Source organism: Protopterus annectens, chromosome 9.part0, assembly GCF_019279795.1.
Source record: "Protopterus annectens isolate FY-2018-M chromosome 9.part0, PAN1.0, whole genome shotgun sequence".
In the NCBI taxonomy this organism is placed as follows: Eukaryota; Metazoa; Chordata; order Ceratodontiformes; family Protopteridae; genus Protopterus; species Protopterus annectens.
Window position 1 is genome coordinate 702,566,669 of NC_056743.1, and position 16,097 is coordinate 702,582,765.

Here is a 16,097-nt window from a genome sequence, read left to right on the forward strand (position 1 = left end):
TGTACAGCTGGATTTCTGCTTGACATTGGTAAAGAAACTTGGGAACAGGAAAATGCACTGTTCAAGCAGCATAAAACACTATGTTAGTTTGCAGGTTAGAATAAAGCAAGCAATGATCAGTAGGAAGGAAGCACATGTACAGAACCCACAAAATGCCACACTGAATTTATAATAAGAATATCCACAAAATGCCACACTGAATTTATAATAAGAATATCCACAAAATGCCACATTGAATTTATAATAAGAATATCCATGAAATGCCACATTGAATTTATAATAAGAATATCCACAAAATGCCACATTGAATTTATAATAAGAATATCCACAAAATGCCACATTGAATTTATAATAAGAATATCCACAAAATGCCACATTGAATTTATAATAAGAATATCCACAAAATGCCACATTGAATTTATAATAAGAATATCCATGAAATGCCACATTGAATTTATAATAAGAATATCCACAAAATGCCACACTGAATTTATAATAAGAATATCCACAAAATGCCACACTGAATTTATAATAAGAATATCCACAAAATGCCACACTGAATTTATAATAAGAATATCCATGAAATGCCACATTGAATTTATAATAAGAATATCCATGAAATGCCACATTGAATTTATAATAAGAATATCCATGAAATGCCACATTGAATTTATAAGAATATCCATGAAATGCCACATTGAATTTATAATAAGAATATCCACAAAATGCCACACTGAATTTATAATAAGAATATCCACAAAATGCCACATTGAATTTATAAGAATATCCATGAAATGCCACATTGAATTTATAAGAATACCCAGCTTACAGAATGCAACCCATGAGAATGGATGCTATTGTTGATACATTCCATGGAAAGCACATTTCTGAGCAAATGGCATAGGGTACAGACATAGCAAGCTATAAGATCACAGCACCAAGAAAGAGAAAGGCAGAGCATATGTTTTACATTAATGTGCTTAAGCCATATCAGGAAACACGGATGTATATGAAAGAGACCAGGAATTCTCTGTTTGAATCTTTCCTCTTGATAAAACCTTCTGAAAAGTACAACAGCAGGTAGTAAGTGAATTTCTCCTAATAAATAAAGAAGTGTTTTCTTAGAAATTCCTCTGAAAAACTAATCTGATAGAATATAACATAGAACAACATCAGGAATGAAAGTTAGAGACCTTTACATAGTGCTGGAGTCATAAAAACAGCTAGCAAAAGAAGAAGGTAAAATGCTTAAATTACTTGTGATCAAAGAATCACAGAGTGACCCAATAGTGCTGGTCCCTAATCCTGATGGACGTATCACAGTCTGTAGCAACTTCATAAACTGAACAGAATTTCAAAGTTTGATAGCTATCCCTTGACCATAATTGTTGTCACAGATCCTATTAAAGGCCAGATACTTTACAACAATGGACTTTAGGACACAATTCACTTACCATTATAGAGACAGCTGGCCTTTTTGTGAACATGAACATTTAAAAAAGGAAATAACATTGTGGTTTGTACATGATGCAAAATCAAAGGTTAAAGAAAACATATGAAGTTTAGGAAATACAGAGAAATACTTTCTGGGCTTTTCATAGCTCAAGTGTGGCATTTTTAATAGACACTTTCTGAGCCACACCCTCATCTTGAACTAACCTGCTTGTTCCTAAATGGCTGCCCTCATCATCTAACAGCGCAAGATCCAAAATCCCCTTTTCTCTATCATTGTAAACTACCTAGAATGATCTTGTGTTGTATGAATAAAAAATGCACCAATTAACAGCTGGCATATTAAAGCTACCTACAAACACTTTCTTACCATTCTTTGCCATGCTAAAGATACTTGCTATCATTTTTTTAGTTTTCCTTCCCATGAGAAGACATTGTGTCTATAAACATCTGTGGATTGTGCTGTCAGTCCAAGTTAACAATGAGAGCGGCTGGGCCTTATAACAATGAGAGCGACTGGGCCTTATAACAATGAGAGCGACTGGGCCTTATAACAATGAGAGCGTCTGGGCCTTATCTTCTTGTTTACTCATTTGTCCTGCTTCCTTGATCCATCATTTTATATGGAAGGTTATACTATGTCCTGTTTACCCTTTCTGGCCATCTTATCAGTGCTGTATGCCAGTATGTTTATATCCCAGTGAAGGCTTTTTGTGTAACATAATTCTGTTACTACCACAATACTAAAATCATAGCTTTCCATATACACTCTTGGCACTAGAGCTCATTGTCTTCTGATTTTCATGTGTGTTATCTATGTACATATTATATTATCTTTTTCTCATTTTAGATATTTTCTTGATCTTATCCCTACCAATTGATTTCAGATCACTAGTTGCTCTAATGTCTTGTTCAGAAAGACTATGATTTCCATAGTTTTCTGCACCCTCTAGCAGTTCAGATACTCAAACATTAAATATTTAACCCTGTCACTTAGGACCACTTTCCCTCTCCTATACAAATGTAGGTCCGCAACCAATTATAGGCATGCATCTATTAATGTGGCTCCCTAGTCAGCATTTAACCGAAAGCACTGAAATCTGCACTGATTGTTTAACCACTAATTACACTCTGTGGTGTCATCACCCTCATACCTGTCAACTGAACATCATTAGGGAAAGAACTCCTCATGTTTCATAAAAATGTCCTGTTTCATAGTAAAAGGTCTGTCACATATTCTAGGTTAAGATATTTAAACAAAAATCAGCAATAAAGAAATGAGTCCTATCACTCCATCAACAAAACAATTTTACTTATTAAACACTGTTTAAAATGTTGCAAGGTTTCCTGTTAAAGCTGTGAGTAGATGTTCCATGTTTTACCTGCTTGTGCCATTGTTTAATAGACACTATCTCATAGTCGAGGCACTGGAGTTTGAAACCTCTAAGTACCCTGTCCTTACCAGCAGCATGTACAGGCAGCACTTTGAAAATGTTACTGTTTGTGCTTCTTATCTTAGACCTCTCCAATGTTCCTCAAACTCCTACAGTAGCTGCTGTGATCCATCTGCCAGATCACTAATTCTGCAAGGTCAGTTACATTTAGCTCCTTGCACAGTGTAACTTGTCCACTGATTCTGAGAAAATGCTCCCTTTTTTGTACTATGGCACCACACAGACACCTTACCTCTCTGTTTTCACATTCTTTTAGATCTACCCTCCTATGAAATAAGTTTTCCAAAATGAAGTGTTTCCTTCTCCAGTTGGATTTTATGCCACCCTCCTATAGGTCAGCTCTTTAAAAGATCCTAGTAGCTTTCTTCTTCTATACTTTTGGGACATAAAGACAGAATTGTAAAATGTGAAATCAGAAATAGGATAACAATGTAGATAAAAAAATAAGTGTCTTACCCCAGTATTCAATAATTGGATATGCATATGATCCATGTTTTATGTGGCAGGAATATCGGTCTCCTAACCTAGGGGTAAAGTTCAGATATCCAAACATCTGGAAGTTAAAGTTTGACTTTGGGTATGCATCAGTGGTGCTGTTTCCACTTGTTATCAGGGTATCATTCTTGTACCAAGTAATGTTAACAGATGGGGGGAAGAAGTTGTCCAAAAAGCAGATCAAGATGTTTGCCTTGCCATACTCCAAAGAGTCCATTGTGTACACAGATACCACTGGCAGCTCTGTAAAGGAGAAACATTGCAGATACTTTACTAACAAGTGTTCAGTCTGATTTTTGTTTTTCATTTTACACAGTTAATTAAAAACATTTAGTTTAACATTTTTATTTTAAAAATGTTATATTCTGGTTATACTTAAGTTTTGATTTAATACATATTTTACTTGTATTTTCCAATAAATGGTACAAATTAAAAAAAATAGCTAAAAATGCATTAATACATGCAAATATAGCAAGTCATTTCAGTGACAAAAACTGAAAAGTAATGCATATTTGAGCCCAAAATATCAATATAATATGCAGAGCAAGAAAGGTGCAGCTGGTAACCTCTGCTGAAGTGAAGGCCTTGGCATGTCTGTGAAGAGTAGTGAGAAACACCTTTACAAGTAAAGAGTCACATGGAAAGACAAAGAAAATGATAAGGGACTACTGCTACACAGACTCTTATTGATATTTTATCTGGTAATCTTGCCTGAAAAAGGGCATGAGGTTTCTACAGACTGTTAAAAATATGTCAGCTAAAATGATAATGCTATTCAGAGAGAATGGATTATGAAGTGTGACCTAAAGCTCTGGGCATGCTATGGTCCCTTGATAAAACAGAAAAGGGAACATGTTACTAAAACTTTCACAATCCAGGCAGATAGCTACTTCAGGAAAAGAAGACCCACTAATATCCAGAAAATTAGGGAACTTATATACTCACTGAAAAAGATTGGAAGTTTGGAATGGGAATGTTAGAGAAGGAATGTTTAGGAAGCATTATTTCACTGAGACAGTAGTGGACAAATGGACCATATTTCTACAGCACTTTAAAACTTCAGCTTGGCCAGCTAAGAACTTGGTTATATTCAACTGGACGTATAAGAGAATTTAAGTACCTTTATCTGCTCTTTTTTTTAAAAAATACAGTATTTAATTTGAGTGTTGAAGGAATTTTTATCTGAAGTTATTCTGCTCTTCAGTAACTTGAACTGAAGCTAGTGTTGGCTGAATTTTGTTATTTGCTAGTAATTACAGGTGTGGGGGTAGCCACATTCTTTGATTTCCTGTCCTTGCATATTTAAACTGGTGCATGTGAAATAATTCCTGCTTTAAAACTTCAGCTTGGCCAGCTAAGAACTTGGTTATATTCAACTGGACGTATAAGAGAATTTAAGTACCTTTATCTGCTCTTTTTTTTTAAAAATACAGTATTTAATTTGAGTGTTGAAGGAATTTTTATCTGAAGTTATTCTGCTCTTCAGTAACTTGAACTGAAGCTAGTGTTGGCTGAATTTTGTTATTTGCTAGTAATTACAGGTGTGGGGGTAGCCACATTCTTTGATTTCCTGTCCTTGCATATTTAAACTGGTGCATGTGAAATAATTCCTGCTTTAAAACTTCAGCTTGGCCAGCTAAGAACTTGGTTATATTCAACTGGACGTATAAGAGAATTTAAGTACCTTTATCTGCTCTTTTTTTTTAAAAAATGCAGTATTTAATTTGAGTGTTGAAGGAATTTTTATCTGAAGTTATTCTGCTCTTCAGTAACTTGAACTGAAGCTAGTGTTGGCTGAATTTTGTTATTTGCTAGTAATTACAGGTGTGGGGGTAGCCACATTCTTGATTTCCTGTCCTTGCATATTTAAACTGGTGCATGTGAAATAATTCCTGCTTTAAAACTTCAGCTTGGCCAGCTAAGAACTTGGTTATATTCAACTGGACGTATAAGAGAATTTAAGTACCTTTATCTGCTCTTTTTTTTTTTTTTTTTAAAAATACAGTATTTAATTTGAGTGTTGAAGGAATTTTTATCTGAAGTTATTTTGCTCTTCAGTAACTTGAACTGAAGCTAGTGTTGGCTGAATTTTGTTATTTGCTAGTAATTACAGGTGTGGGGATAGCTACATTCTTTGATTTCCTGTCCTTGCATATTTAAACTGGTGCATGTGAAATAATTCCTGCTTTAAAACTTCAGCTTGGCCAGCTAAGAACTTGGTTATATTCAACTGGACGTATAAGAGAATTTAAGTACCTTTATCTGCTCTTTTTATTTAAAAATACAGTATTTAATTTGAGTGTTGAAGGAATTTTTATCTGAAGTTATTCTGCTCTTCAGTAACTTGAACTGAAGCTAGTGTTGGCTGAATTTTGTTATTTGCTAGTAATTACAGGTGTGGGGGTAGCCACATTCTTTGATTTCCTGTCCTTGCATATTTAAACTGGTGCATGTGAAATAATTCCTGCTTTAAAACTTCAGCTTGGCCAGCTAAGAACTTGGTTATATTCAACTGGACGTATAAGAGAATTTAAGTACCTTTATCTGCTCTTTTTTTTAAAATACAGTACTTAATTTAAGTGTTGAAGGAATTTTTATCTGAAGTTATTCTGCTCTTCAGTAACTTGAACTGAAGCTAGTGTTGGCTGAATTTTGTTATTTGCTAGTAATTACAGGTGTGGGGGTAGCCACATTCTTTAATTTCCTGTCCTTGCATATTTAAACTGGTGCATGTGAAATAATTCCTGCTTTAAAACTTCAGCTTGGCCAGCTAAGAACTTGGTTATATTCAACTGGATGTATAAAAGAATTTAAGTACCTTTATCTGCTCTTTTTTTTAAAAATACAGTATTTAATTTGAGTGTTGAAGGAATTTTTATCTGAAGTTATTTTGCTCTTCAGTAACTTGAACTGAAGCTAGTGTTGGCTGAATTTTGTTATTTGCTAGTAATTACAGGTGTGGGGGTAGCCACATTCTTTGATTTCCTGTCCTTGCATATTTAAACTGGTGCATGTGAAATAATTCCTGCTTTAAAACTTCAGCTTGGCCAGCTAAGAACTTGGTTATATTCAACTGGACGTATAAGAGAATTTAAGTACCTTTATCTGCTCTTTTTTTTTAAAAATACAGTATTTAATTTGAGTGTTGAAGGATTTTTATCTGAAGTTATTCTGCTCTTCAGTAACTTGAACTGAAGCTAGTGTTGGCTGAATTTTGTTATTTGCTAGTAATTACAGGTGTGGGGTAGCCACATTCTTTGATTTCCTGTCCTTGCATATTTAAACTGGTGCATGTGAAATAATTCCTGCTTTAAAACTTCAGCTTGGCCAGCTAAGAACTTGGTTATATTCAACTGGACGTATAAGAGAATTTAAGTACCTCTATCTGCTCTTTTTTTTTTTTAAAAATACAGTACTTAATTTAAGTGTTGAAGGAATTTTTATCTGAAGTTATTCTGCTCTTCAGTAACTTGAACTGAAGCTAGTGTTGGCTGAATTTTGTTATTTGCTAGTAATTACAGGTGTGGGGGTAGCCACATTCTTTGATTTCCTGTCCTTGCATATTTAAACTGGTGCATGTGAAATAATTCCTGCTTTAAAACTTCAGCTTGGCCAGCTAAGAACTTGGTTATATTCAACTGGATGTATAAAAGAATTTAAGTACCTTTATCTGCTCTTTTTTTAAAAATACAGTATTTAATTTGAGTGTTGAAGGAATTTTTATCTGAAGTTATTCTGCTCTTCAGTAACTTGAACTGAAGCTAGTGTTGGCTGAATTTTGTTATTTGCTAGTAATTACAGGTGTGGGGGTAGCCACATTCTTTGATTTCCTGTCCTTGCATATTTAAACTGGTGCATGTGAAATAATTCCTGCTTTAAAACTTCAGCTTGGCCAGCTAAGAACTTGGTTATATTCAACTGGACGTATAAGAGAATTTAAGTACCTTTATCTGCTCTTTTTTTTTAAAAAATACAGTATTTAATTTGAGTGTTGAAGGAATTTTTATCTGAAGTTATTCTGCTCTTCAGTAACTTGAACTGAAGCTAGTGTTGGCTGAATTTTGTTATTTGCTAGTAATTACAGGTGTGGGGGTAGCCACATTCTTTGATTTCCTGTCCTTGCATATTTAAACTGGTGCATGTGAAATAATTCCTGCTTTAAAACTTCAGCTTGGCCAGCTAAGAACTTGGTTATATTCAACTGGACGTATAAGAGAATTTAAGTACCTTTATCTGCTCTTTTTTTTTAAAAATACAGTATTTAATTTGAGTGTTGAAGGAATTTTTATCTGAAGTTATTCTGCTCTTCAGTAACTTGAACTGAAGCTAGTGTTGGCTGAATTTTGTTATTTGCTAGTAATTACAGGTGTGGGGGTAGCCACATTCTTTGATTTCCTGTCCTTGCATATTTAAACTGGTGCATGTGAAATAATTCCTGCTTTAAAACTTCAGCTTGGCCAGCTAAGAACTTGGTTATATTCAACTGGACGTATAAGAGAATTTAAGTACCTTTATCTGCTCTTTTTTTTAAAAATACAGTATTTAATTTGAGTGTTGAAGGAATTTTTATCTGAAGTTATTCTGCTCTTCAGTAACTTGAACTGAAGCTAGTGTTGGCTGAATTTTGTTATTTGCTAGTAATTACAGGTGTGGGGGTAGCCACATTCTTTGATTTCCTGTCCTTGCATATTTAAACTGGTGCATGTGAAATAATTCCTGCTTTAAAACTTCAGCTTGGCCAGCTAAGAACTTGGTTATATTCAACTGGACGTATAAGAGAATTTAAGTACCTTTATCTGCTCTTTTTTTAAAAATACAGTATTTAATTTGAGTGTTGAAGGAATTTTTATCTGAAGTTATTCTGCTCTTCAGTAACTTGAACTGAAGCTAGTGTTGGCTGAATTTTGTTATTTGCTAGTAATTACAGGTGTGGGGGTAGCCACATTCTTTGATTTCCTGTCCTTGCATATTTAAACTGGTGCATGTGAAATAATTCCTGCTTTAAAACTTCAGCTTGGCCAGCTAAGAACTTGGTTATATTCAACTGGACGTATAAGAGAATTTAAGTACCTTTATCTGCTCTTTTTTTTTTAAAAAATACAGTATTTAATTTGAGTGTTGAAGGAATTTTTATCTGAAGTTATTCTGCTCTTCAGTAACTTGAACTGAAGCTAGTGTTGGCTGAATTTTGTTATTTGCTAGTAATTACAGGTGTGGGGGTAGCCACATTCTTTGATTTCCTGTCCTTGCATATTTAAACTGGTGCATGTGAAATAATTCCTGCTTTAAAACTTCAGCTTGGCCAGCTAAGAACTTGGTTATATTCAACTGGACGTATAAGAGAATTTAAGTACCTTTATCTGTTCTTTTTTTTTTAAAATACAGTATTTAATTTGAGTGTTGAAGGAATTTTATCTGAAGTTATTCTGCTCTTCAGTAACTTGAACTGAAGCTAGTGTTGGCTGAATTTTGTTATTTGCTAGTAATTACAGGTGTGGGGGTAGCCACATTCTTTGATTTCCTGTCCTTGCATATTTAAACTGGTGCATGTGAAATAATTCCTGCTTTAAAACTTCAGCTTGGCCAGCTAAGAACTTGGTTATATTCAACTGGACGTATAAGAGAATTTAAGTACCTTTATCTGCTCTTTTTTTTTTAAAAAAAATACAGTATTTAATTTGAGTGTTGAAGGAATTTTTATCTGAAGTTATTCTGCTCTTCAGTAACTTGAACTGAAGCTAGTGTTGGCTGAATTTTGTTATTTGCTAGTAATTACAGGTGTGGGGTAGCCACATTCTTTGATTTCCTGTCCTTGCATATTTAAACTGGTGCATGTGAAATAATTCCTGCTTTAAAACTTCAGCTTGGCCAGCTAAGAACTTGGTTATATTCAACTGGACGTATAAGAGAATTTAAGTACCTTTATCTGCTCTTTTTTTTAAAAATACAGTATTTAATTTGAGTGTTGAAGGAATTTTTATCTGAAGTTATTCTGCTCTTCAGTAACTTGAACTGAAGCTAGTGTTGGCTGAATTTTGTTATTTGCTAGTAATTACAGGTGTGGGGGTAGCCACATTCTTTGATTTCCTGTCCTTGCATATTTAAACTGGTGCATGTGAAATAATTCCTGCTTTAAAACTTCAGCTTGGCCAGCTAAGAACTTGGTTATATTCAACTGGACGTATAAGAGAATTTAAGTACCTTTATCTGCTCTTTTTTTTAAAAATACAGTATTTAATTTGAGTGTTGAAGGAATTTTTATCTGAAGTTATTCTGCTCTTCAGTAACTTGAACTGAAGCTAGTGTTGGCTGAATTTTGTTATTTGCTAGTAATTACAGGTGTGGGGTAGCCACATTCTTTGATTTCCTGTCCTTGCATATTTAAACTGGTGCATGTGAAATAATTCCTGCTTTAAAACTTCAGCTTGGCCAGCTAAGAACTTGGTTATATTCAACTGGACGTATAAGAGAATTTAAGTACCTTTATCTGCTCTTTTTTAAAAAATACAGTATTTAATTTGAGTGTTGAAGGAATTTTTATCTGAAGTTATTCTGCTCTTCAGTAACTTGAACTGAAGCTAGTGTTGGCTGAATTTTGTTATTTGCTAGTAATTACAGGTGTGGGGTAGCCACATTCTTTGATTTCCTGTCCTTGCATATTTAAACTGGTGCATGTGAAATAATTCCTGCTTTAAAACTTCAGCTTGGCCAGCTAAGAACTTGGTTATATTCAACTGGACGTATAAGAGAATTTAAGTACCTTTATCTGCTCTTTTTTTTTAAAAATACAGTATTTAATTTGAGTGTTGAAGGAATTTTTATCTGAAGTTATTCTGCTCTTCAGTAACTTGAACTGAAGCTAGTGTTGGCTGAATTTTGTTATTTGCTAGTAATTACAGGTGTGGGGTAGCCACATTCTTTGATTTCCTGTCCTTGCATATTTAAACTGGTGCATGTGAAATAATTCCTGCTTTAAAACTTCAGCTTGGCCAGCTAAGAACTTGGTTATATTCAACTGGACGTATAAGAGAATTTAAGTACCTTTATCTGCTCTTTTTTTAAAAATACAGTATTTAATTTGAGTGTTGAAGGAATTTTTATCTGAAGTTATTCTGCTCTTCAGTAACTTGAACTGAAGCTAGTGTTGGCTGAATTTTGTTATTTGCTAGTAATTACAGGTGTGGGGGTAGCCACATTCTTTGATTTCCTGTCCTTGCATATTTAAACTGGTGCATGTGAAATAATTCCTGCTTTAAAACTTCAGCTTGGCCAGCTAAGAACTTGGTTATATTCAACTGGACGTATAAGAGAATTTAAGTACCTTTATCTGCTCTTTTTTTTTAAAATACAGTATTTAATTTGAGTGTTGAAGGAATTTTTATCTGAAGTTATTCTGCTCTTCAGTAACTTGAACTGAAGCTAGTGTTGGCTGAATTTTGTTATTTGCTAGTAATTACAGGTGTGGGGGTAGCCACATTCTTTGATTTCCTGTCCTTGCATATTTAAACTGGTGCATGTGAAATAATTCCTGCTTTAAAACTTCAGCTTGGCCAGCTAAGAACTTGGTTATATTCAACTGGACGTATAAGAGAATTTAAATACCTTTATCTGCTCTTTTTTTAAAAAATACAGTATTTAATTTGAGTGTTGAAGGAATTTTTATCTGAAGTTATTCTGCTCTTCAGTAACTTGAACTGAAGCTAGTGTTGGCTGAATTTTGTTATTTGCTAGTAATTACAGGTGTGGGGGTAGCCACATTCTTTGATTTCCTGTCCTTGCATATTTAAACTGGTGCATGTGAAATAATTCCTGCTTTAAAACTTCAGCTTGGCCAGCTAAGAACTTGGTTATATTCAACTGGACGTATAAGAGAATTTAAGTACCTTTATCTGCTCTTTTTTTAAAAAATACAGTATTTAATTTGAGTGTTGAAGGAATTTTTATCTGAAGTTATTCTGCTCTTCAGTAACTTGAACTGAAGCTAGTGTTGGCTGAATTTTGTTATTTGCTAGTAATTACAGGTGTGGGGGTAGCCACATTCTTTGATTTCCTGTCCTTGCATATTTAAACTGGTGCATGTGAAATAATTCCTGCTTTAAAACTTCAGCTTGGCCAGCTAAGAACTTGGTTATATTCAACTGGACGTATAAGAGAATTTAAGTACCTTTAGCTGCTCTTTTTTTTTTAAAAATACAGTATTTAATTTGAGTGTTGAAGGAATTTTTATCTGAAGTTATTCTGCTCTTCAGTAACTTGAACTGAAGCTAGTGTTGGCTGAATTTTGTTATTTGCTAGTAATTACAGGTGTGGGGTAGCCACATTCTTTGATTTCCTGTCCTTGCATATTTAAACTGGTGCATGTGAAATAATTCCTGCTTTAAAACTTCAGCTTGGCCAGCTAAGAACTTGGTTATATTCAACTGGACGTATAAGAGAATTTAAGTACCTTTATCTGCTCTTTTTTTAAAAATACAGTATTTAATTTGAGTGTTGAAGGAATTTTTATCTGAAGTTATTCTGCTCTTCAGTAACTTGAACTGAAGCTAGTGTTGGCTGAATTTTGTTATTTGCTAGTAATTACAGGTGTGGGGGTAGCCACATTCTTTGATTTCCTGTCCTTGCATATTTAAACTGGTGCATGTGAAATAATTCCTGCTTTAAAACTTCAGCTTGGCCAGCTAAGAACTTGGTTATATTCAACTGGACGTATAAGAGAATTTAAGTACCTTTATCTGCTCTTTTTTTTAAAAAATACAGTATTTAATTTGAGTGTTGAAGGAATTTTTATCTGAAGTTATTCTGCTCTTCAGTAACTTGAATTGAAGCTAGTGTTGGCTGAATTTTGTTATTTGCTAGTAATTACAGGTGTGGGGGTAGCCACATTCTTTGATTTCCTGTCCTTGCATATTTAAACTGGTGCATGTGAAATAATTCCTGCTTTAAAACTTCAGCTTGGCCAGCTAAGAACTTGGTTATATTCAACTGGACGTATAAGAGAATTTAAGTACCTTTATCTGCTCTTTTTTTTAAAAAATACAGTATTTAATTTGAGTGTTGAAGGAATTTTTATCTGAAGTTATTCTGCTCTTCAGTTATTCCCACCCACCGCCCTGTTTTTGTTTTGGTGTTAATCTTAGTGGCATTGAAACTGCCCCCTCAGCCTGGCTCGGGGCCCATCTCGTTTGCTCACAGAACTGAGTGCTGTGAGATCATTTGCTGATTTCAGGCAAGCCTACTGTGTACAAAGAGAGCATCTGGGAAATAGAAAAAAAAATTAAGCTTATTTCCTGCCTTTCTTGTTAAGTGGTACAGACTATTTGTAGGCTTCTGAGCCCCCAAGCCCTTCTGTGTTTGAGGGAAGCCTTCTAGCTTGTTTTTTTTATAACTAGCAGCCAGTTTTTTTCAGCACTCACTCAAATCTGTTTCTTTGATCTCAAGCAGCAGAAAAAAAAAAAAAAAAAAAAATTTCATCTGCTTTTACTTGTGTTTTACCTACTTCTTTTTTTTTGCATCATCTTAAAATACTCAGTTGTATTTATTACTGCTTGGTGTAACTCATTCTAAGCCTTTTGGTTTAAACACTTGGGCTTCGGACCAGTTAGTTGTTTTGCACTGAGAGGGTTTGTGGTCTGCACTGTTGTGGCAGAACAGGTAGCTTACATCCTTCTAGGTTGAGAACTGCTGATTGAGGGCTCAGTGTCTGTTATTCTAAAAGTGTATTAATTCTGGTTTAAGCACTTGGGCTTTCAAGCCAGTTATTTTACATTAAGAGGGTTCGTGGTCTGCACTCTTGTGGGAGGAGAGGCTGGACTCTGCCCTTCTGAGCTGGGAATTTCTGGTTAAAGGCTTATAGTGCATGCATATCTGAACTGTTTCTTACTGAAGTTGGTGCCTTGTTTGCTGTGGCATAGACTGGATTCGGGCCTGCTGGATCTAGCTTTGTTTGTGTAACTTGAGCACTAATCCAGACATTCTCTAAAGTATTCAATGGTATTTATTACTGCTTGGTTGTAACTTGATTAAAGTGTAGCTATCATTCAAGTCTTTTGGATTAAGCACTTGGGCTTCAGACCAGTTGTTTTACATTAGGAAGGTTTGTGGCAAGCACTGTGGTGGCAGGACAGGTAGCTTTCATCCTTCTAAGTTGGGAACTGCTGATTGAGAGCCCAGTGTCCAAGTGTATTAGTTCTGGTTTAGGCACTTGGGCTTCAGGCCAGTTATTTTACATTAAGAAGGTTCATGGTCTGCACTCTTGTGGGAGAAGAGGCTGGACTCTGCCCTTCTGAGCTGGGAATTTCTGGTTAAAGGTTTATAGTGCCTGAATATTTGAACTGTATCTTACTGAAATTGGTTCACCTTGTTTGCTCTAGCATAGACTAGATCCAGGCCTGCTGAATCTAGCTTTGTTTATATGCTTGTTGTTTGTTTGCTTGTTATTTCCCTGGAAGCTAATTCCACCTAATACGCAACTTCTCAGCTTCTGTGGATCACTAGTGATATCTGCATTGCTTACTGTACTTATTTCCTTGTTTCACTTGAAAGAAAGTTACTGTTTGTCGTTTTGCATTTAGTTACTTGTAACACATTGCACTCAAGTTACCTGGCACTTGCTCACTAAAGCAATTATATAAGTCAGCACTAAAAATTAAAAGCACTACACCCTCACTCCCCACTGGCCCTTGTTTTCAATTAAGGAATTCCCAATATTATTCTAGCATGTCCAAAGGTCAGTTGTCAATCTTCTCTCCGGTCCAGCTGGTGAATCTGGGAATCTTGAGGCAATGTTATAACTGCCTCATGTACACAAACAACCCTCTCCTCCTCCCACATAACACAAATACTTGCGAGAGATGCAGCTATTTAGCCAAACTGGAGGCTGAGCTCTCTCAACTCAGGACTGGCAAGACCAGACAGGAGGAGAAGGCAACTACACACACCACAAAACCAGCCTCACATAATGCTACCACTCCACTGAATCAAACACATAAACACACAAAGACATACTCGGAGGCTCTGAGTAAAATTTACCTAAACAGCAGAGGCCTCCAAAGCAGACACCCAAACAACTGCTACCTCAAGACACCCCACAAGCAACACATAAACCACAAAAGCAGTGTGCAAAGCAGTCACAGCCCTTAAGGCCAAATACAACACCAAACATACTTGTCATAGGTGACTCCATAGTCAGACACACTGACGTCCCACTCACCAGGCTGAACAAGGAGAGGGTCACAGTAAGCTGCCTATCGGGCTATCGGGCTAGAATCCGCCACATAACACAAGCACTTTCGGGGCAAGTACAAATATGACACAGTCATTGTCCATGCTGGTGTGAACGACCTGAGACGCATCCCTGGACTACATGAAAAGAGACATAGAGGAGCTCTCTGATTATGTAGCCCAGGCAGGTATGACCCTAACCCTGAGCAGTATCCTTCCTTCACCAAGAATGATGCCACAATATAGAGACAAGATGATCAGCTTTAACAATTGGCTTAATGTCTGGTGTCATTCAAAGGGGATCCAGTGTCTGTCTGCCTGGGATGACATGCTTGACAAGCCACGCGGCTTGCACCTGTCACCCTGGGGATATTGGCTAAGGCTCTTGCCACCCCCATAGTGCCTTTTTAGGCAAGGCTCAAATTCTAAACCTACCACCCTAGAAAACAAAAATGGGAAGAAACTGAGGGTAATGCTGCTCAATGCCAGAAGTCTAAATCTCAAAATGCACTTTCGAGGCCCTTCTCAGTATGGAGAACATCGATGTCTGTGCTGTAACTGAAACCTGGTTCAAGGCTCCTGAGAGCACCCCAGCACTATTAGGTTTTACCTCATATCATGCCCATGGATTTCCCCCAACCGGACCACACCACAAAAGGAGGGTGTATCCATATTCATAAAGGATACCCACACCTCCAGGTTGGTGGCAACGCCGGAAACCATCCAGGTGCAACTAACCATAGGCAAAACTGCTCTACAAATTGTAGCATGCTACAGGCCACCCTCTCAAACTCAGGAACCCCACACAGCCTTCCTGAAGACACTGGAGGGTATAAATGTATCTCCAAACACCATCATATTGGGTGACTTCAACTACCCGAATATAGACTGGGAACATTACTCAAGCCCTAACTTTCTAGCCCAATGGTTCCTGGAGTTCATAAATTCAAATGCCATGGAACAGCTAGTCACTGTTCCCACGAGGAGAAAATATACTAGATCTCATTGTCACAAACATGGGGACAAAATGCTCCACACAGGAAGTATATCCCTCATTGGTGAGATCTGATCATAAACTAATCTCACTGGAAATCCACATCCCGCCGCCACCCCAAACAAAAAAGACCATAGTGAAGAACTTCTCTAAAGCAAACTTCACACTACTCAAGACTGGTGTGGTATCCTTCAAGGCCCCTGAGCCAGTGGAAACCACAACCCAAGCTGCGAAGCCCTTACAAATGCCTTCTATGAACACCTCCAGGACTGCATGGATCAGGCAATCCCAAATAAAACCAAGACTCTTTCCACAAAGGGCAAACGTCCAGTCTGGTGGACCCCAGCCATTAACAAACTTTACAATAAGAGGAGAAAGCTATTACATGATAGAACAAAATCCATAAAAGGAAGTCACCCTGATCATTATTAGTAAAAAATACGAGCACTCATAAAATCAACTAAGGCCAATTTTGAGAGAAA

General features: G+C 36.2%; 1 protein-coding gene across 4 annotated transcripts in view; it reads right to left on the minus strand.

Moving 5' to 3' along the window:
• LOC122811470 (class II histocompatibility antigen, M alpha chain-like) overlaps positions 1–16,097 on the minus strand; it is a 304,256-nt gene that overhangs the window by 184,934 nt on the left and 103,225 nt on the right. For 3 of the 4 annotated variants that reach the window (XM_044083325.1, XM_044083330.1, XM_044083324.1), the window contains one exon: positions 3,363–3,644. The exons of the other annotated variant lie outside the window; for it this stretch is intronic. In XM_044083325.1, the coding sequence (XP_043939260.1) occupies positions 3,363–3,644 (282 nt within the window). The remainder of the gene's footprint in view (positions 1–3,362; positions 3,645–16,097) is intronic. 4 annotated transcript variants of the gene reach the window in all.